This window comes from Anopheles coluzzii, chromosome X, assembly GCF_943734685.1.
Source record: "Anopheles coluzzii chromosome X, AcolN3, whole genome shotgun sequence".
Taxonomy (NCBI): Eukaryota; Metazoa; Arthropoda; class Insecta; order Diptera; family Culicidae; genus Anopheles; species Anopheles coluzzii.
Window position 1 is genome coordinate 183,412 of NC_064669.1, and position 20,424 is coordinate 203,835.

At 49.3% G+C, this 20,424-nt stretch overlaps 2 protein-coding genes across 8 annotated transcripts in view; one reads left to right on the forward strand and one right to left on the reverse strand.

Annotated features, from left to right (window-relative positions):
- The window catches only part of LOC120952149 (protein sevenless), a 32,223-nt gene extending 11,955 nt beyond the window's left edge, over nt 1–20,268 (forward strand). Inside the window, exons 2-14 of the mRNA XM_040371319.2 lie at nt 3,545–3,607; nt 9,645–9,704; nt 9,793–10,137; nt 10,212–10,454; nt 10,881–15,012; nt 15,346–15,565; nt 15,635–16,341; nt 16,424–16,617; nt 16,678–16,785; nt 16,855–17,480; nt 17,561–17,706; nt 17,859–17,918; nt 18,455–20,268. Coding sequence (XP_040227253.1) covers nt 3,545–3,607; nt 9,645–9,704; nt 9,793–10,137; nt 10,212–10,454; nt 10,881–15,012; nt 15,346–15,565; nt 15,635–16,341; nt 16,424–16,617; nt 16,678–16,785; nt 16,855–17,480; nt 17,561–17,706; nt 17,859–17,918; nt 18,455–18,933 — 7,383 coding nt within the window. The 3' untranslated portion in view covers nt 18,934–20,268. The remainder of the gene's footprint in view (nt 1–3,544; nt 3,608–9,644; nt 9,705–9,792; nt 10,138–10,211; nt 10,455–10,880; nt 15,013–15,345; nt 15,566–15,634; nt 16,342–16,423; nt 16,618–16,677; nt 16,786–16,854; nt 17,481–17,560; nt 17,707–17,858; nt 17,919–18,454) is intronic.
- The window catches only part of LOC120953861 (histone acetyltransferase p300), a 277,036-nt gene that overhangs the window by 56,844 nt on the left and 199,768 nt on the right, over nt 1–20,424 (reverse strand). The gene's annotated exons all lie outside the window — the stretch shown is intronic.

The window sequence follows — 20,424 nt, forward strand, 5'->3', positions numbered from 1 at the left end:
ATTGTGGGCGCATTCTTCGCTATTTCTAAATACCAGGTCAAAGCAACCAACCAGACCAGACCCATCGGCATGCCCGAGAGTTGTAAGTGGTGATGCTTATGACGTGCTGCTTTTTTTGTTACTTACTCTCTTGACTGGGGCCACCGACTGACAAACTTGACAGCTTGTCGGGATGATCTGGCAAGAATTGGTTGAATTCCAGCTGAATTTGGTAACTTTTCGCATGTGTAAAAAAACAAGACTACCTTGGCTACGTTGTTGCAGTTTGGATTTGTTTTGTTGGTACGATACACAAACGAAAGAGAGAGCAACATCTGAAGTTGACAGTGGTGGACCCCAGAATATAGTACCCTTCTCCCCCCACCCCCACTGAGACCGGAAGGTTTAGTTTAGGGGCTCAATTAGAATTTATAACGCATGGGCGCGCTCCAGCAAACGCCAACTCGCCGCGTCAATCCGCGCTTATGCACGGTTGAGGAGGGCGCAAGAGCGGGACAAGATAAAGAACGAGAAAGTGCAACAGAGACAGATCGCTACAAATGCATACCGCACACTCCTCGACCGCCTGAAAGCTTTTCCCATTCCGACTGTTATTCCTGTACGGTTCTCCCCCTTTTTTGCTAGTGTTTTGTGCTATGTTTGGTCTTCCCATCTCAGTGTCCACTATAATTACGTTGTGTTTTCATTATTTGGATGTGTTTTGTTAGCTTCCTCTTTGTTCTTGTTTTATTAAATTTAATTTTACACTTAACTGTGTGAGTTTTTTGTTATAACCCTTTCGGGTTCAAGGTGCTGGGCAGTTGTTATTTTTTTTTTATTTATATTACTTTTCACCTTGATCAGGAATTTGAAATCTTTACACTGATAGAACAATATACGATGTCTACCTTTTTCACACTTGGTATATAAATGTGTTTGTTTGTTTGTTTTATCAAATTAAAACAAACTTTTTCCATTTTATAGCTGTCACTTTCAAGGTTTCTTTCTCTCTCTCTCTCTCACTCTCTCTCTCCCTCTCTCTCTCTCTCTCTCTCTCTCTCTCTCTCTCTCTCTCTCTGTTTGTTTCCGGCTTCCGGGGAGCTCCCTGGCTGACCGGCACCGCGGAACGTAAATCAGGAACGAAGCCCTAATGCCGACCGCGTTGCCGGAATTGGGACGAATTGGCCGGTCGGCCAATCATAATAAATTAAGCCCAGGACGCGAGATACAGTCACAGGGCAGCAAAAGGGACGCTGAGAGGGGGAAGAAGGGGGGCGTGGTTGGAGGTATCCTCGAAAGACTATACGAATATAATCTCGTCCCTTATACGTAGTCTGTGTGAAGCCTTTCTCGGTTGATAGTTGATTTTTTGTGTTTCCATTGTTTTTTTACGATTCTTCTGCCAGTACCTCCTCACCCCCTGATCTGATCATAACATGATTTTTAGGTGCATTAGGTTCTATTTATTTTCTGATTTTTGTCTGATCCCTTTTGGAATGTTGTATGGTTTTGCTTTTGTGTTGTTATTTCCCTCGTAGCAAACTAAAGCAAACTAAAGGCTTGACAAGGATTTAAATGGCTGTTGGGTACGGTCAAGCGGTTGGGTTTGAATATGGCTTGTTTTTGTTGTTGGTTTTGTAACACTGATCAGATCATGTTTCACCGTTCGTTCATGAGTTTTAAGGATCAAAATGCAAGGGAACAACACAGAAGAGTGATCTTTTGAAGCCTCCCACTGTTCTCGATTGTCTCACTCTCTCCCTCTCTCTTTCTCTATCTCTCTCTCTCTCTTTCTCTATCTCTCTCACTCTCTCTCTCTCTCTCTCTCGCTGCGTTACTCGATGTGGCTAGGGGCGATTTTTCTCAATTTGTATTAATGATGTGTGGCCTGGGCCCTAAGATGACCAGGGGCAGCATTACAGTAAAAGGGAGCAGGGTAGGAAAGTTACAAACAAAAAACACTGAATGAAGAGGTAATAATGAAACGATGGCAAGTGCAGCCCGAGAGAGGACATGGAGGTACTGCACCTCCGGAAGCCGGCACATTTCCGGTGCTGTAATGAATGTGGACGCAACTTGCAAGTGCAGTAAACGCCACCAGCATCGTTACCAAGCGAAAGTTGACCTTTTTTTTCCTCAATTTGTTAACGCATTTGCTTGGACGCTTGTGGCATATGATCACGGGAGAGAGAGAGAGAGAGAGAGAGAGAGAGAGAGAGAGAGAGAGAGAGAGAGAGAGAGAGAAAAATAGAGCGTACTTTTAGCAGCAATTGTGGCTGAGACAATCCCTAACGCTAGTATGACAATGCTGTACTTTAGGTTTGGAATTATTTTTACTAATCAGTCTTCCACAGAGTCGCAATGGTGCTTGCATGTTCCACGTATCTCCGAATATCGTTATAACTGTAAGTGGGAATAAAACAAGTTCTCTGAAAACATTTTTTTTTTTCCAAAATGTATCAACTACTTCAAAGATTAATTAATTATTTTTGTCTTTGAAGATATAATGTCGTGCGCGTAATGCATCGTAATCCAACATCATCTATTCTATTATTTATAATATTTCAAACACTATAGGGCAAGTTCTAAAACATTGTGCACATAATTGGAAACCCAGTTACAGTCAAAAAGACAGATAATCTACCTGACCGTTACGGGCAATTACAAATTTCTAACCGAGGCGCCATGGTCCTATCCCAACACAGCGGGAGAGTTCCAAACGCTTGAACCCATTTCTAAAGTCCACCACATAGACATATAGCCACTGAAACACTTGAGGCACTTGTCCGGTTGCGTAAACAAGATGCGCGCCCAAATAAGGGACCATAGGGCGACACACTTCAGTGGCGCAAGGCGACGAACACAAACCAGAATTTTATTACCGATGCCCCGATGGTTAGCCGGACGTTCTCCAGGCATATGCATACGCAAGTGCATGACGGAAGATCGGTTGTTTGTAAACAATCCTTTGAGTGCTATTTCTTACGCTAAACAATCTGGCTAGAGGGATTCCGACCAATAGATTCTGTTACCCGCAACTTGAGATGCGCGATTATCGTCAGCATGTTTGTTGAACGGTTCGACCCTTTTATTTTTTACGACCGTTGCACGAGGCAGCGTCTTTGTCCTTGCAAGACGTCATGTTTTTGTCCCTTGAGTGTCTAAAAATCATACAAGCATCTCTATACAACTATTCAGAATCGCGCATATCACAAATCAGAAAATTAGCCTCGCTCTAATTCAGAGCTGTCAAATTGGCCGCCACAAGCCAAATCTATCTATCGGTGTGGCGCTTCGACAGTAAATGTTCGTCAATTCCGAACACCTGAAATCTGAAGAGATGTACAACTTTGCAGATTTTTCTACTATTTGTCAGACCATTCATTGTTATAAAACCTTGTAATATTTACTATTTATAATATAACTAGATTGCGGCCCGTGCTACTATTTTAAGTAGCATTTTGGCCCGCTTAGTCAAATGAGTTTGACATCGCTGCTCTAATACTTTGCTAATTCTTTCATTTCATGTTCTCGGCATTGCGAATCGCTTGACGATCACGACCAGAATCAAACGAGCTTCACCGAGCATATCGATGCCAGCTGTGGTAATGATTGCTACATCAAACAGGTAAGTAGACAACAGGTTTCCCTGGAACTCTATCGGGCACCCTTCGTTCACGCTCAATGTTCGCTCGTGTTGTACGTTGTCATTCCTCATAACTCATCTCACTCAACCGGTGTGCGCGGAGGAGCGCGCAATTGGAGGGGAAATTGTGGCAGGATTGCCTAATGTAAAGGTAAAACTGAACGGATGCATCCTGACCTGCAGTCAACTGGACCCATGTTAAGCCCCATCGAAAAAACAACCCTCAGAAAAGAGGACAAAAACTCATTATGAAATCTGTTCGTCACACCGGTTGCGCACTAACCCTTTCTAGCGCAAGCCCCGAGAATTCAAGCATGGTTCCGCATTTCTGGCGAAAGCAGAGGAGTGGAATTCATGTGTTCTGCAATTCTGAGTGCGGGAACATGTTGTGAGCACAAGTTGGGCCCGCTCAACTGCGTGTGGATGCATGCATGGAACATAATGGTTTACTGTAGCGAAATGAGCAGCTTGCTTTCGATATTGTGTATCGTTGTTGTGTGTTACTTGTATGTGAATCAGCTGCTTATCTAAATAATTTATTGCAAACACTTTATCATCAACTGATTTAAACAGGAAATAATCTTAAATCTTATTCTCCGATTATAATTGAAAATAGATGAAATTTTGATCGCAGGACAAGAAGAACTTACTTCGAATTTCTAACACATCCCACAGTGATCTGTAGCAATTAGTTCAAACAAAGAACTTCCAGCTACAATTGTCTCATTTTCTGTGTCATCGGATCCTCGAGACCAGCAACCATACGCTGGATGGAAAATTGTCTTTTCTTAGCATTTCGAATTGTGTTTATTGCGTCTCGAGAACAAATAATAATCACGTTCCAACATGATCGTTGCGGCAAATGTTTGGGTTTATTTGTGGGCAATTAGCAAATGGTACATATTTCCTGCAATATCTTGCCTTTGTACAAACAAACGACGGATGCTCGTAAAACTAAATCCGTGCTGGCCCTGCTGCAACCAACTGTGCGGTCGAATGATGGGACCACCAAGTGCATTAGATTATCTCCGCGGTAGATATCAGCGCATTGGATGCTGCATTCGTCCGAATAAAGTGGCCTGGCTTCAAAAAAAAAAAATGAAAACTGCAGTCACATGAGCGATGCACACGCTTGGCGGTTTGTTTATCGTCGCGCTGAGCGCTCGTAATCTTTGATGGCTTTTTAATTACGCTCAATTATCGTCGCCTGCAAGGCGTGAACCGAAGCTGCTGCTGCCTGTTTATTTTATATGCATATTTTTCGAGTGTAAATAATACCACCAACGATCCTGGTAAAGTGTGGTCCGAATGCTCTCGGAAGCATTCACTGCTTTGTTTTGATACACAAATATAGATATTGGACACCTCTTCATCAGGATGACATCAACGGGAGGGAATGATGTCTTGGAATGTTTTTCCACCCTGCCAGTAAACAAGCCTTTCTTTCTGCCCGAGCTGCCTAAGCTGCACCGAGGCAATGACTATTTTATGATTCTGACACGTGTAAAGTGTAGCAAATCTACACTTGAAAGCCGAATAGAAATAGATGTCTCATATCCGGTAGAATACGGCATACAAATGTGTTCCTTTGTAAACGAAAATGTTGAACCGCACCAAAACCATTGCGGTGAGGCACCGAGGGTACCCAAAAACACCCATCTGGTACGATTATTTGTTAGCATGTCTAATTTGCTGTGTTACATTTGAGCGAGATCGAACTTATTCTTCTCTACGAAGATACGCTGCCCCTTCAACAAAGACGTCGTAGTGATGTAATGTGTCACCGCGGACCATCGCCATCAGCTGAGCATAACGGAAAGGGCAGGACGGGGAATCAGCTTCCAACACACTTCTGCTTTTTTATGTTGGCCTTCCTCAAACCACGTGCCGGACAGATGATGCGCCAGCACTAGGCTGGTTTGCAGTTCGAGAATAGGGCTTATTGGTTTCGATGGCTCCAGCCAGGCCCCAGCTGTGGACAGTTCTCGCAGTGGGGTTGTTAGAATTCAAGTCATCTAAAACCACCAATATACGCATCTTCACATTCCATGGCTGTTTGAAATAAGCGAGGGTTTTTTGGTAGCAATATTTCACGTTCGCAACTGTGGTGCTGATTCGGCGGGAAGTATTAAGGGTGGTTTAGCAACCATAACAACTTCTTCGAAGTCGTGCGATTGATGGGTTTCCTCAACCAAAGTGGTTAAAATAGCCGCGAATTCAGACACCCTGTGATATCTTTACACATCCAGAAGTTGGTACTATTTGATAAGGTTCATGACGCGTCAATAGCTTCATCCATTTCAAAGACACCGTTCACGTCAACGTTCCCCGTAGCTGACGTGCCGTGCGATCGGCCGCTACTACCGTATCTTGATCTACAGTAGTTTATCTATATTGTGGTTTAAGCGGGTTGGTTCCCACAGCACCATCACTACGACACATCTGTTTGGAGAGGGGGCTGGAAGCCGCCACCGTCGAAAGCTTGACAAATGCTCCGCCATTGGGTTTGACCTTTTGACAGTGTCCGGGGCCTCGTCGGCGCGGTGTTAGTTATGTTTGTCAATATGTGTTTGTAAGGCACAAATAAAAATCCAATATTGGGGATTTCTAGTCTGTTTTTTGTATGGAGTTTGACAGTTGGAGGCTGAAATAATGTAAACACTCCATACAAAACCACACAAAAAACTAGCCTGCGATTTTCAGTCTAGAAAATTTTAGCCTAAAAGCTAGAATTAGATTCGAGTACCTGCTCGAAAACACGGTGTTGTTTACATTTATCCCAAGGTGCATTAAAGAGATCAGGTGGTGGAATCTAGAATCAAAGTGTAGGTGGTCTCATTGTATGTTTTTTAAAACCAAATTTGAATATCACTTTTTGACGGGATGAGTGAAAACTTTTGTTCAAACAAGCTTTCTTGAAGCTTGACAAATACTCAAAACACTCTTAAAATCTTCGTTCAGAAACAGAAGCGATAAAAATCAGCCTTCAAAATTCATACACCTAGGGATAAGCCCACCTGTATATTATATTCACTTAGATAGCTGCTCGAAAACTGCTATACAATGCAAACAGCTGATAGGCTGAAATTTCAGCCTACCAACTTACAACGGAAAGGGCCCCATTGTAGCGTTGGTCAACAACAACCCATCAGACACAAGATGACACATAAAAATCAATTTTAGTTCATGTCGGAACCAGATCAATCACTGCCACGACTATCGACCTGTGTTGAATTTGTAGAATCATTTTCAAACATTTGAAGTAACCTTTTTGCGGTAATAATAACACACCACCCATGCAAGCCCTGCATAGTACATAAAGAACATGTGGTCGATTAGAGGAATATCGATATCACACGACGCAACACACTCGGAGTTGCGAAGTAGTTGCTTCCCACGTGGTGCACGGCTGGAGGAACGTTTTCACGATCTCGGTTTATCTCATCCGTTGCTTGAGACTTTGACTAAGCCTTGCTAAGCCGTTGTTTATCACTATCCTTTTTTCGACGACTTGAAGGGAACGCATAAACCCTCCAATAGTGCTTTTTTCAAGATTGGGCTCTCGGTACCTATGCATGTACTTACGGTGCTCTCACTCAGCCACCTCGATCGGACAATGCTACACACACACGCACACAAATCAATTGAAAACTTTGCCTGGATTCCCGGCCACTTTACGCCCGCCATCTAGCGGGTGCGCACTCTTATGTTCCTCCCCCTTTGTGCTAACGATGCACTTCCTGCGATTGTTTCGTACATATATTTTCGCACTTATTATGCGTTTGCGCCGTGGTGGTGACGGCTATGGTGTGTATGTGTACGCGGTGTATTCGTAAGGGTGTTTGTGTTTTTTTCCTACAGTTTCGATTTTATTGGCGGTACTAATCTCGCTTCTTTCAAGTCTCAATCCCGACTTTTCAAATGGTTAATAGCAAACGGAAGGAAGATAAGTAGAAGGGAAATGAGAGAATAAAATGTGTGTGCGTGCGTGCGTGTTTTTTGTAACGTTTTACAATAATTGCCTTTATTAAAGGCGTGCATTATGAGTGAACATTAAACAGCCAGCATTGCGCACGCATGTATCATAACAGCAGATAGTAGATTGTGCCAGAGTCGATCTCTCTCTCTCTCTTCTCTTTCTCTCTCTTTTGTCTCTCTCTCTCTTTCTCTTTGTGTCGATCTGAACTCTATCTCACTCTTTCCTTCTATCACTCTTCAAAATGGTCAAAACCTTCACGGACAACCGGACGCTGCCTTGGCGGCACGAGAACAGCAAATGGGCCAATGGGTTGAAAATCTCGCCGCCGACGAGGCAAGTTCAGTTCCTAGCGAGGTGGGTCAAAGATCGCCTGCTTCGAGAAGACGTGTCCGGTCCCGGTACAGTAGGATCCTAAGCGAACGAATCTTGTCGAAAAACCGAGGGGCACTGCTGGGAAGTATCATTTTCGTTGATGACCGCTCCCGAGCGGCCCTATCAGCTGGAAGAAATCTTTAATTAGAGGAAGCAGATCCGTTCTTTTAATCATTTTTGTTTATCCCCTGCGTGCCCTCTTCCTCTATGTAAAGCAAGTTCTCTCGATCGGATGATTGTTTTGAACAGAAAAAACAAGTCTTCAATCTTTTTTATGAGGCAGACGTGCGAAATGTGCTCTTTGATGATTACAAGTAAATTTAAATTGATTTACGTAAATAATATATCCAGGAATATATGTGCAAAACTTAAAAGGTAATCCTGACAAAAGAAACGCACAATACATAAAAGTAGTAAAAATCTTTATTTGTGTACAGTGATATACATTTACCTAAGACGTAGTCTCTTAAACATGAACTGTTATGCAACATGAATTTTGTCTTTTCACTATAAATGGTGAACACAAGGTCTTCACAAGGTCTGAAGACTGAGCAAAAAATCGATTTGAGAAACTTTCGAGAATCGCTAGGAATGTTGATGATGTAGCGATCGGTTATCCGAAATAAAAGTAATTATGCTTTTTGATTACCGGTAATTGCACTGGAAACTGTTTTCAATGTTTTTGATTTGGGAAGTTATAGAGAAATGTAACATCAAATATGTTTTCTTATGTTTCACTAAATCAAGCATGATCAAGTGATATGATATTTCAAAAAATAACAATGGCCACGGAACTTTTTCAACTCCTGGTCTTTTTCCGCGCGGCCCCGAGGTTTAACATGGATTTTTTTATCGATTACGATCAAAAGAGGCCAAAGTTGCTACCTGGATATCCCATACCAATGCGTTGATTTATTTTCGCTTAGATAAATATGTCTCTAAGCTCTTTTGAAGAGTCATCTTAAAACGAATTCAGTGTATCTCGGTAAGGAAGTATAAAAAGCCAGCACAAATACACGATATGAACGTCACATTTAGGAAGAAGTCCTACGAGAAAAAGGACTTCAAAAGGACAGGTTCTTCGACATTGCGAATATGGAAGATATGGTTTTAAGAACATTTCGTGACCCAACAACATCAATTTCGAAACGAAATACTCTTCACACTGCTCCCTCCACCCCAATCTTACTTAACTTCATCCCGAAGTCGCCCCCCGGGTTTCTACGGGAATAAAAATCCCAACCGGATTTTTGTACAGCGGGCAAAAGATGCGGCCTTGCGCATCACACGCGCTACCGCCTGCTAGAAAGCAGAGAGAGGATCAGCTTCTCTCTTTTGCCCCTCTCACAGTATCAAATCAAAAAGGTGGACAAATTCAACAACGCAAGACCCTGACGGCGCGATCGTGCTGGTCCGCCCGCGCTTTCCGGGTCGAATTAAGCGGCCGCACCAGAGGACGGATGGTAGTAGATGTGCCAGGGTTCAAGCAAGCAAGTGCCTGTTGGGCCATTAAATCTATTAACGGTTGCGGGATGATTGTAACCTCAGCCAAACCCGCCCCCCCCTCCCCCCAACTTCACCCCTACTGGCACGTTCCAACACCATCCCCTCTTCGCTCCTCCACCTCACGTTACCGTTTCTCCGATGTTCCGTTTCTTCGTCTTCCAGTGTACGACGGGCTGCCGGCAGTGGGAGCTTGCCTTAGAGTCGAGCTGCCAGCATGCGTGTGTAAGTATTCGAACGGATTTTTGTTTCGGTAGCTCCTCACTCACTCACTCACTCACATCGAATGATCTCTGTTTGCGGTCCCCATCAGAACGTCAGCGACCAGGAGCTGCTGGAGGCCCGCGAATGGTCTTGCATTGCGGGCTGCAATGATGGGCTGAGTCGGTACTTTCGGTGGCTGAAGGCCGAGATCGGGACGCCTCATGCACCGGCCCTCGTGGCGGATAGCTTGACCGCGACAGCACTCGCGCTGGAGTGGGAGGTGCCGGAGCGGTTGGTGCGGTTGGCCCGGCACCGCAACCGGGGGCCCCGCAGCTATCTCGTCCAGTGGCGGTACGAGGAGGTGGCCGGCGACTGGAAGTACTACCGCAACCAGAGCATGGGTGACAGCTCGACCGTGCGCGTCGACAACCTGCAGCCCTACACCAAGTACCGGGTAAGGTGTTGACGTTACCTCATCCTTTGTAACGTCTTCCGTAACAGACTCTTGCTATTTTCGGTTTTCCACAGTTCCGTGTAGCACTGCTACTATCGCCCCACCACGACCAGGTACTGACGTCCGAGCAGAGTGTCATCATCAGCACGTTACCGTCCGGGGTTCCTACTTCGGAGCCCACCATCGTGAGGGCCGTTGCCGTCGACCATTCGCGCATATCCATCTCGTGGGAGCCGGGACCTTTTCCCAACGGCCCCGTATTGTCATACGTGCTGCAAATCAAAGACCTTCATCCGATAGGCTACAGTGCGCTCAAGGTGCTGCCCGGTTTCATGCACTATTATTGTTTACATACTGAGCATTTCGAGTTTCTAGTTCGGGGGAATTTCCAGGGATTGGGGACTTCTTTATAATGCCTCCGAAGGCTTTTTATGCTACTGCTACTATCACTACTCTTACGTTCTTGAAGTTGGTTTGGCTTTGGAGTTTGGCTTTGGAGTTTGGAGATACGCACGACCCACTCTGCCTTCTTTCCCGTACTATGTGCTTTTCTTGATCTATCACATACGCATCTGACACACCTAACCTTCTTCACAATGTCTATACTAACGCATCTAAGTGTTTGTGCCGCTTGCATGAGTTTCTCGTTTGTTTGTTTGTTTCTTTTTTTATGTGTTCGTTTATCTCTTCCTCCGCCTTCCCAAGCGACAATCACTAATGCTGTCTGCTCTGCACTTCGGCAGGAAATTCCCGAATCGAACACGTCCCGCCATTACATGTTCGAGAAGCTGGAACCCGAGCGCAACTATTCGGTGTCGGTCGCGATGAGCAATCCGGCCGGCGAGGGACCGGCCTCGGTGGCGCTCGTTGCCACCCCCCCGAAACCGACTGGCCACGAGGAGGCGCTGCAACCGACCTTCATTCTCGGCGCGGAACGCTCCATCCTGGCGCAGAGTTCGCTCACGCTGTTTTCTGACCCGCCGACGAGCGTGTACGCGAGCGCCGAGCACAAGATACGTGGCACGGCCACGCACATCCGGCGCGGGCTGCTATTCGTATCGGACGATGCCGGGTACATCTACCGGGCCCCTTACTGGCCGGGGGCGGAGAAGTTTCGCGTCGTCATTCTAGCGCCCGGTGCGGCCAACAACTTTCGTCCGACGCTGCTCTCGATCGACTGGCTGAACGAGCATCTGTACGTGTTGGGACAGGCCCGACCAACCAAGCTGTGGCAGATTGCGTACTGTGACTTCAACGGGGGCCATCTGACGGTGGCGATTGCGGGGCTGCAGAGGCGTCCGGACCACTTTGCCGTGGATCCGTACAATGGGTACCTGTTCTGGGTGGTGGGTGGGACCGGGCCCGACGGTGGGCTGTTCCGGCTCGATCTGGGCGACATCTCGAACGGTGTGCGGCACGAGATTCGACCGCTGCAGATGGTGCGTGGACGCAGCTTGGGCGCGTTTACACTCGACCACGCGAACTTCCGGGTGCTGCTGGCGGACCAGGGCCTCAACACGGTGCTGGCAGTGTCGCTGGACGGGAAAAAGCTGGAAGACATCCGGAACAACACGCAGCAGCCACGGTTCGAGCGGGTCAAATCGCTGGCCCGCGCAAACGGCCTGTTCTACTGGACGAATGGGACGGAGGTGTTCGCGGAGGATTACCACCGGCTGCACGACAGCTACTACCACAACGCGTTCCCGATCGCGGCCAACAACACGTATTTCAGCATCAGCGTGAACCTGACGGCGGAGCAGCCCATCCCGGTGCCGGTGAACCCGCCGCGCAACCTGCAGGCGCTCGCGTCCCCCGACAAGCTGAAGGTGTCCTGGGATGTACCGTACCTGCTCGGGGTGAAGGGGCGCGGCGCCTGGCAGGCCTGGAGCTACCGGGTGGAGGTAAGCGACGAACAGCTCGGCAGCGTCCTGCACGTGGCCACCGTGAACGGTACGAGCTACGCGTGCGACACGGCCGGCCGGCTCCTCCCGAACCGCGTCTACAGCGTGCGGGCGGCCGCCTTCACCGCGGCAGGCCGTGGCCCCTGGAGCCGGGAGTTCCGGGTGCGAACGCTGCGCCCCGCCAGCCGGCACCATCTCGTATGGGCCAGCACGGACGGTATCGTGCGCAGCGACGTTATCGGCGAGCACGTGGCCACGCTCATACCGCGCTCGCCCGAGCTGGACGGTGCGGCCGTCACCAGCCTGGCCTGGCACGCCCGCACCCTGTACGTGGTGAGCAACTCCACCCTCCGGCTGTACCGCGAGCCAGCCGTACCCGGTGGCGAATGGGCAAAGGTGCGCGAGCTCGAGTCGGTCGAGTGCGTGGCAATCGATTGGATCGGCGAGCGGCTGTACTACTCCAACCCGGCCCAGCAGCTGATCGTACGGGCCGGGCTGCAGGGCGAGCAGCCCGAACCGATCCACAGCGTGATGAACGTCCGCGAGATCCGGTTCGATGCGTACCGCGGCTTCATCTACTGCTCGTCCGGCCTGATACTGGAGGCGTTCCGGCTGAACGGCAAGAGCCGGGTGCTGTACTTCAGCGAGAAGCGGTTCACCGACAAGCAGATTATCGGCCTGACGCTCGACCACGACGGCGAGCGGCTATACTGGATCGTACGGGGATACTCGCATTCCCATCTTTACTGGGCACCGCTGGCCGGTACGGCCGCCGCTCGATCTGCCTCCGGATCGGGATCGCTTCCCTCCCTTCCACTCGCCGATCAAAAACCGCTCGGTTCGCTGGTGCACTTTAGCGATCGGTTGCTCTGGCTCAAGGAAAGCCAAGTGGTGGTGGGGGACGCGAGGGGAGAAAATCTGGCCTACATTCGCAACCACCATCTGAACGGGACGCGCGCCCTGGCCCTGATCGATCCAATGCCGGCAACGCCCTCGATCAACGTGCTGCCGGCCAGCGTCAACGCTAGCTCGATACGGGTGACGGGCGACTGGCGACGGTTCAACGTGAGCTGGACGCCGGTCGAGAACGTCAACTACAGTGGGGTGTTTTACAAGCTGACGCTCAAGCTGCCGGACGCGCGGGACATCGTGCAGGAGCTCACCGTGCCGTACTTTGTCTACGGTGGTGGAGCAGGCGACGAAACCGAGAATGAAGGCGTCTCAGCAGCGAGTGCCGAACAGTGGCCGATACCGCCGTACACTCCGATCGACATAACGGTGCACGCTTTTACGTACTGGCGGTCGTCCGGGTTTTCGACCGTTCGACGGCACACGCCAGCAGGCAAACCGTCGGTACCGGTGGCGCCCCGTGCCTACATCCAGCATCACTACCTGCCTGGGACGCACGAGCTCAGCACCGGTATTGTGTTCCGGTGGTCACCGCCCGTCGAACCGAACGGGCCGATCGTGGCGTATCGTGTCGACTGCTGGTCGACTGGACAGGATGATGTGCGCCGGACTGTGCTGGATGGGGAGGAGGTGCAAACGGGACATACGGAGCTGCTCATTCCAGGCGCAGTACAGCCGAACATGACCTACTACCTGCAGGTGCGCGTCTGCAACGTCGACCACAGTGGCGATCCGAGCGAGATGCGCTCGATTCGGTTGGCAGATGGTCGACCTCTGCCACTGCTGTACGTAGCGACCCAAGATCACATCCTACTGCTGGATCTCGATAGGCGCGAGAGCACACCGATCGTGGCGACGGCCGTGCCAGCCCTGCTGCTGGCCGAGCTGCGCCACGAGCGCAAGCTGCTGTGGGTGAACCTTAACGGCGAGCTGTTCATGTACGACGAGGCAGACGGGAAGCGCAAAATCGCACAAGTCCCGTCACGTGCGACGGCACTCACTGTTGATTGGGTGGCGAGGGCAGTGTATGTGCGTTCACAGACACCGTCCGGCAACGGGAGCACTCTGCATGCGTATGATCTGAACCGCTTCGAGAGTGGTGGGTCGGATCCAGTGCATCGGATGGTCAGTCTACCGGCGGAACCGGCTGTGATCGATCTGTTGCAGGTGCGGCCTGGTGTGGCGGAGTTGGTGGCTGTGTCGCGGTACGCCCGTGCCGGTTATATCGTGTCACTGGACGAACCGGACCGTGAGCCGACTCCGTTCAACTGCAGTGGGGAGGACGTCGAGAACGAGTGGAATCAACGGCTGTGTGGCGAGTACGATGGCGTCTTTGACGTGGATGGTCAGCATGGAATCGTGCAGGATGAGGGCTATCTGTACTGGATCGGTCCAGATGATGGGACGGTGTCGGTGCGTGCACGGGACGGCGCACCAACGAGCGACGCTACCACCCAACAGTTCCCACTGACCGGTGCCGTTGTCCTACTGCCAGTGCAGCACCGACAAGCCTACCCACCAGAGCGTTGTCTCGTACCGGTAGTACAACAGATCCAATACCTGCCCGAGCTGTACAACAACACGGAGAGCTCGATCACGCTGCGACTTCCCGAACCGGAACGACACACCGACTGTGAGCGCCGACCACCAGCCGTACGCTACCGCATCCTGTACCAGCAGGAGGACGAAGCGTCTGCCGACCTGCACATCGACTACTCGTACGAGAGCAGCCGCACGATCGGGAACCTGCGCCCGTTCACGAACTACCGATTCGGGGTGGTGCTCACAAGCTACTACCTAGCGGCGGCGACGACCGCTCAGCGACTGCTGGTTGGGGGCGAACCTTCGATCACCGAGCTGCCTAAGCGCTCCATGCCAGTCGTGTTCCGGACGGCCGTCGGTCCACCGTCCCGACCGGAGGACATTACTGCGTGGCCCGTCAGCCCGACCGAGGCAATTGTAAGCTGGATACCATCGCGCCAGAAGAACAGCCATCACGTTTGGTACGAGATTTGGCGAGCAGAGCCCGACGAACATAAGAACCGGCAGCAGCAGGTTGTTACAGGTATGTGTTGGTGGTGTACCGTTTAGATGATGGGCAACCGGTACTATCGGATTCGAATTCGGATCATCAGAATCCGAAAGTAACAGCGATTTTTGTATGGAATTAAGATTGTTCATTGCTGTTCAAACTACATGCGATAACCAGCATATTTCTACTCGAACAGTGCCTAACGAGGACAGTTCAAGACAATTTTTGCCATAGTAATAAAACACTGCATTCAAAATGCACTGACGATAATACACACACAATATTTAGAAAAAACCAACGGTTCGATTGCACGCATAGTGTATAACTAAAACCTTTCTAATTAACCTCTAATCGATTCGTTGACAGATTTCAAAATGGACGATACATCCATGACGGTGGAGATTACGCGCCTGCAGCCGAACCAAACGTACATCGTGTGGGTTCGTGCGTACTCCAACTTTCACGCCTACAGCGACAGCGACAAATTTCAGATACAGACCTTTCCCGAACCAAGCGACATACAGCTGCTGTCGCTCAATTCAACCGGCATACGGCTGCGCTGGATACCGCCGGTTAATTGTCAGAAGTGCGTAACCTGTGAGATGCCGGCTTTTGCTTCTGTTACTGATTGATTGACCTTTCGCTCCCAATACAGGTACAAGATTCAGTACGCGATCGTTGGCCAGAGCACCTGGACGACGATGTACGACTCGCAGGGACCGAGCACACACTGGTACAACTACCACTACGAGTTGAACGGGCTGATGCCCAAGACGCGGTATCAGTTTGTAGTGCTTTTGCACTATCCGTATCGAGACGAGCCTTATGTGTGGCCACGCGAGCGGGACATCATCTTTGAAACGGCAGCCGACAAACCGGCCGCCCCGGGTCGCCCGATCGTAACCAAGCTGCGCCAGGACGTGTACAAGGTAAGCTGGGAAGCGGCAAAGGATAATGGTGCCATCATCGAAGAGTACGCGCTCGAGGTGCTGGTCAGCCAGTTGAACCGGGCGGCTAGATTTGTGCTGTCGCCCGATGACGACACCGCAGCCGGTGAACTGGCGCCCGGCGTGGAAGGTAGCAATGGGACAGCCACGGTTGGCGAGCTGGAAACGTACGATGAGCGCTGGAGCCAGGTGTACAATGGCACGGACGTCTACTGGATCATCCCGGAACGGCATGCGATCCAGAGGAATTTGTTCCGGGTACGGGCCCGGAACTCGTACGGCTGGGGCCCGTACAGTGACGAAAGCCGACCAACCGGCCCCGAGCTGTACGTGCAGCGCACCATCATCTACATTGCCACCTTCGTTAGTACGCTCGGCACGATTGTCGTGGTTGTCGCTCTGACTGTTATATTTTGTAAGTACTGTATTTTGATGTACTACCAGACGTGTACGCAAATATCTGCTATAATGTTGTCTGTTCGTCTACACGCGTGCAGTAATTCGCCAAACCGACAAGATGAAGAACTTTCAAATGGATCCGGCTAATGCGCGACTGTCAGACGTGGAGCTGGCTAACTTGCGAGAACTGCCACGGCGTGGTAACTTCGTTCAGACTACCAACATTCTGTACAGCTCCGGCTCGATGACAGACTCGGAAATAGCTCTGTTGCCCCGCATTCGTCTCGATCAGGTATGGAGAGGGAAATCCAAGATCATCTACACATCACACTCATCCGTTGTATTTCTTTAGATCTTCATGGCTAGTTCGTCGCTGCTGGGCAGTGGAGCATTCGGCGAAGTGTACGAGGGAGTCGTTAAGGGTGTTGATGGCGAGGCGGAAACTCGAGTAGCCATCAAGGTAAGTGATAGGTGATGGGGCGCAGCTGCTCGATACGTATGCACTATTTAAAATTTATTATTTTTGCAGACACTTAAAAAGGGTGCCAAACTGCACGAGAAGCAGGAGTTCCTCCAGGAGGCGCAGCTGATGAGTAACTTTAAGCATAAGCACATTACGCGCCTACTGGGTGTCTGCCTGGAAGCGGACGCACTGCTCATCATTATGGAGCTGATGCAGGGTGGCGATCTGCTGAGTTATCTGCGGCGCAGCCGCTCCCTGCCCGGTCAGGCCGCCCGCCTTACGATGCTCGACCTCATCTCGATGTGCCAGGACGTGGCGTCCGGCTGCCGGTATCTGGAGGAGATGCACTTTGTGCATAGGGATCTCGCCTGCCGCAACTGTCTCGTGTCGTCGACAGATCCGCGCGACCGGGTGGTAAAGATCGGTGACTTTGGGTTGGCGCGCGACATCTACAAAAACGACTACTATCGGAAGGAGGGCGAAGGTTTGCTGCCGGTGCGCTGGATGTCGCCGGAAAGCCTGGTGGACGGTGTGTTCACTTCGCAGTCCGACATCTGGGCGTTCGGGGTGCTGCTGTGGGAGATCATGACGCTCGGCGAACAGCCGTACCAGGCGAAAAACAACGTCGAAGTGCTAAACCACGTGCGCGAGGGTGGCCATCTCGACCGGCCCAAGGTGTGCCCGAACGAAATGTAAGCTAGCTCTTCGGAGAAGAGATGGGAGGGGGGAGGCAAAGACCTAAATTATACACGACCACCTTTTCCACCGACAGGTATGAGCTGATGAAGTACTGCTGGAAATTTTCCCCGGAGGAGCGACCGACGTTCCGTTACTGTTTGGAGGTGCTGAGAGCGCTGCGCGAAAATACCAGCGAAGATACGCAGATCATCGCACCATTTCCGGCGAAGCTGCAGCAAGGTAGGACTGCACGTAAAAAAATGCTTTCGCACACACACGCACACACACGCGCGCGTCCTATCTTTGAGCACTTTACACTTTCGTGCGCGCGCACTTTACACTTTCTTTGAGCACTGCTCCACAATCAAGCAAACTCATTCATCTCGTTGCAGAGGCCGTTACCAATCCGGCTTACCTGGTGTCCGAAAGTGGCCAGGTGTCACCACTGTCAGGTAGATAGCCTTTGCACCTCGGCACGATGTCGCCCGAATTACATCCAAAACCATCAACTAGCACCTACCAGTACTATTGAACTGTCATTAACATGCCTGCTCGTTGTCATTGTCATCGTTTCATCGAAATTTCAATCATGGCTTCTGATCGTTACTTGAAACTAGAACCTTGATTCTAGAACCTCTAAGAAAATGAAATGAAATGAAATGAATTTTTGTGAGGTATTCTTTTTTTCTGAAACACAACTTAGTACACCTTCTGAACTTGTCGCTGTCTGAACTTGAAGCTGTCTAGTTTTGCTATGGCATCTTCATCGTATCCCAATGAGTTACAGAAAGGGTTCCAACTGTTTCAGGTAAACTGATACTGAACCTCTTCACTATGGAATAGATCAGGAGTTTACTTACTGCAATATTTTACCGCTCATCCCTAACCTCACACGCTTGCTTTCAACTGCTTGTGCAAGGTGCTGCGTATTTTGTGCTACTTTTCTAAAGATCTGCTCCCTCACAAATATCTGCTCATCTGTTTGCAGGGTCGCTACGATACAGTGGTAGCGATGCTGGCCTGATCGCTACTCCACCAACCTCCAGCAGTGGCAGCAGCGGCGCCACTGCATGTCCCGGTCCTAATACGCCCAAATACCTGGAGCTGGTGTACGAGGACAGCGGTGATTTGGATCAGCCGGACGGGTTTGTCGCATCTGTCGATCGGGTCAGCCCGATACCGCCAATGCCCACCGACAATGGGTACGAGATACCGATCACCGATAGCCGCGGCCAGATTCAGTTTGCCGAGATACCGACTACCAGCCATCCCCCCCAAACGACATCGCAGCGTCAGGCAAGTGTGCCCGTGCTCCTACCAAACCTATCGGTGCTGCTGCCAGACAGTGCGAGTACGGGTGCTAACCGGGACTCCCAACAGGTGGAACCACCTTCACTATGTGCCGCCACCGCTAGCACCACCAGCAGTAGTATTATCGAACGGGAGGAACGGCAAACGAGAAGCTGAGCGGAGACGGACCGAACAGTAGCAACAGTTGATGTTGCCGTTCGGATCGTCAGCGCAGGTGATATGGCGACTGGTTTTTACATAGAGTTGTAAACAGTCCCGAAAGTAAGGCTGCAAATGGTGCGATAGGTGCGAGGGATTGTGCAAACAAATGTGTGGGAATCAGTGCGATGTAATGTCTTTTTACGGGCTTTTTTATAGTACAATGCCCAATGTTAATTCAGTAAATGCCCAGAAACAGCGCTTCGCGAACATGGTGTCTGTACCAGCTCAATAAAAGAATTAGAGATAGCTTAGAGTACCCGAGCGATGGTAACCAACAGCAACTGGTTGTCTGTATTAAGTGTAACATCTTACTCGGTATAGCAAAACGCTCAATAATTGCGCAAAAAAATGTTTTACTAACAAGCGTTAACAAAACACGCTAGACAGATCTGTCGTATAGCTCGGATAGGTGTACTTTTGATAGCAAGGATTTAACATAGGGGTGCTTTGTAAATACTGATCATAGAGTTTATATATCAACTGTACACATGCAAGAAAGAACCTAACGGAGTACGAAATTAAAGTTCTTCCTTGAGCAACCGACCGGTTCTTGTCGAACATTCTAAAAGTAACATTCTTATGAAACACTGCAACATGACAACACAAGTATTATACCAACACAACAAACGATACCACTCGCGATACGTGTTTCAATGGCTTTACGAAGTCAATCTTAGGAACCGAATATTTATAAACCGAGCAAGAGTCGAACCCAATGTCGAATGAAACTGTCCCCGAAACCTTACTAGCGAGATGCGTTCTGCGATTCAAGATGGTCGAAATCATATTTACACTACCTGTATTACCATAACCTATTTCTTAAAAGTCTTAAAAGTCGACCTTCGGTGACGCTTCGCTTCTCAGTGCGTTTGATGAGAAAAATACTGCAAATACTTAGGCGTTAAGCAATTTGTTGTAAGGGAATGAAAGATTAACCGTAAATGAGCAACTAATATTTCACGTTGGGATACTATTTAACAAAAAAAGGGAAAAAACAAAAATTAGGAAATCATTCACACCCAACGTGAATCATCCTATACCAAAACCGTTAGCTTTGATTGTTAGTTTTAAGGTAGCAGCTGCTGAGCATATATGAAGGTTGTTTAAGATTGAACGGTAAAAAGCAAGCAAATCGTTTCATTCATATCAAACTCGGAAAGTCTTCCGACAAGCTATTAAGCGGCTCAAATCAGGCATACGCCCGGATGCGCCAAACCAATGTAAAAAAATCAGAAGTACTGACTGTTTTTCTGTTCCTGTGTCAAATAAATGCTAACATTAACTGTTTCATTGCGTGCGTCTCTGTTGTTTTTGTTTGTCCCAGTGCTGATAAAGTCAGATCAGTTATTTCTGTACCGGTTTTGATAACGTGTCGTAACTTGTGAAATCGATCGAGTCCGCGTACGGATGATTTGTTGAGCGAAATATCGGTTTTGTGTTGTTTTT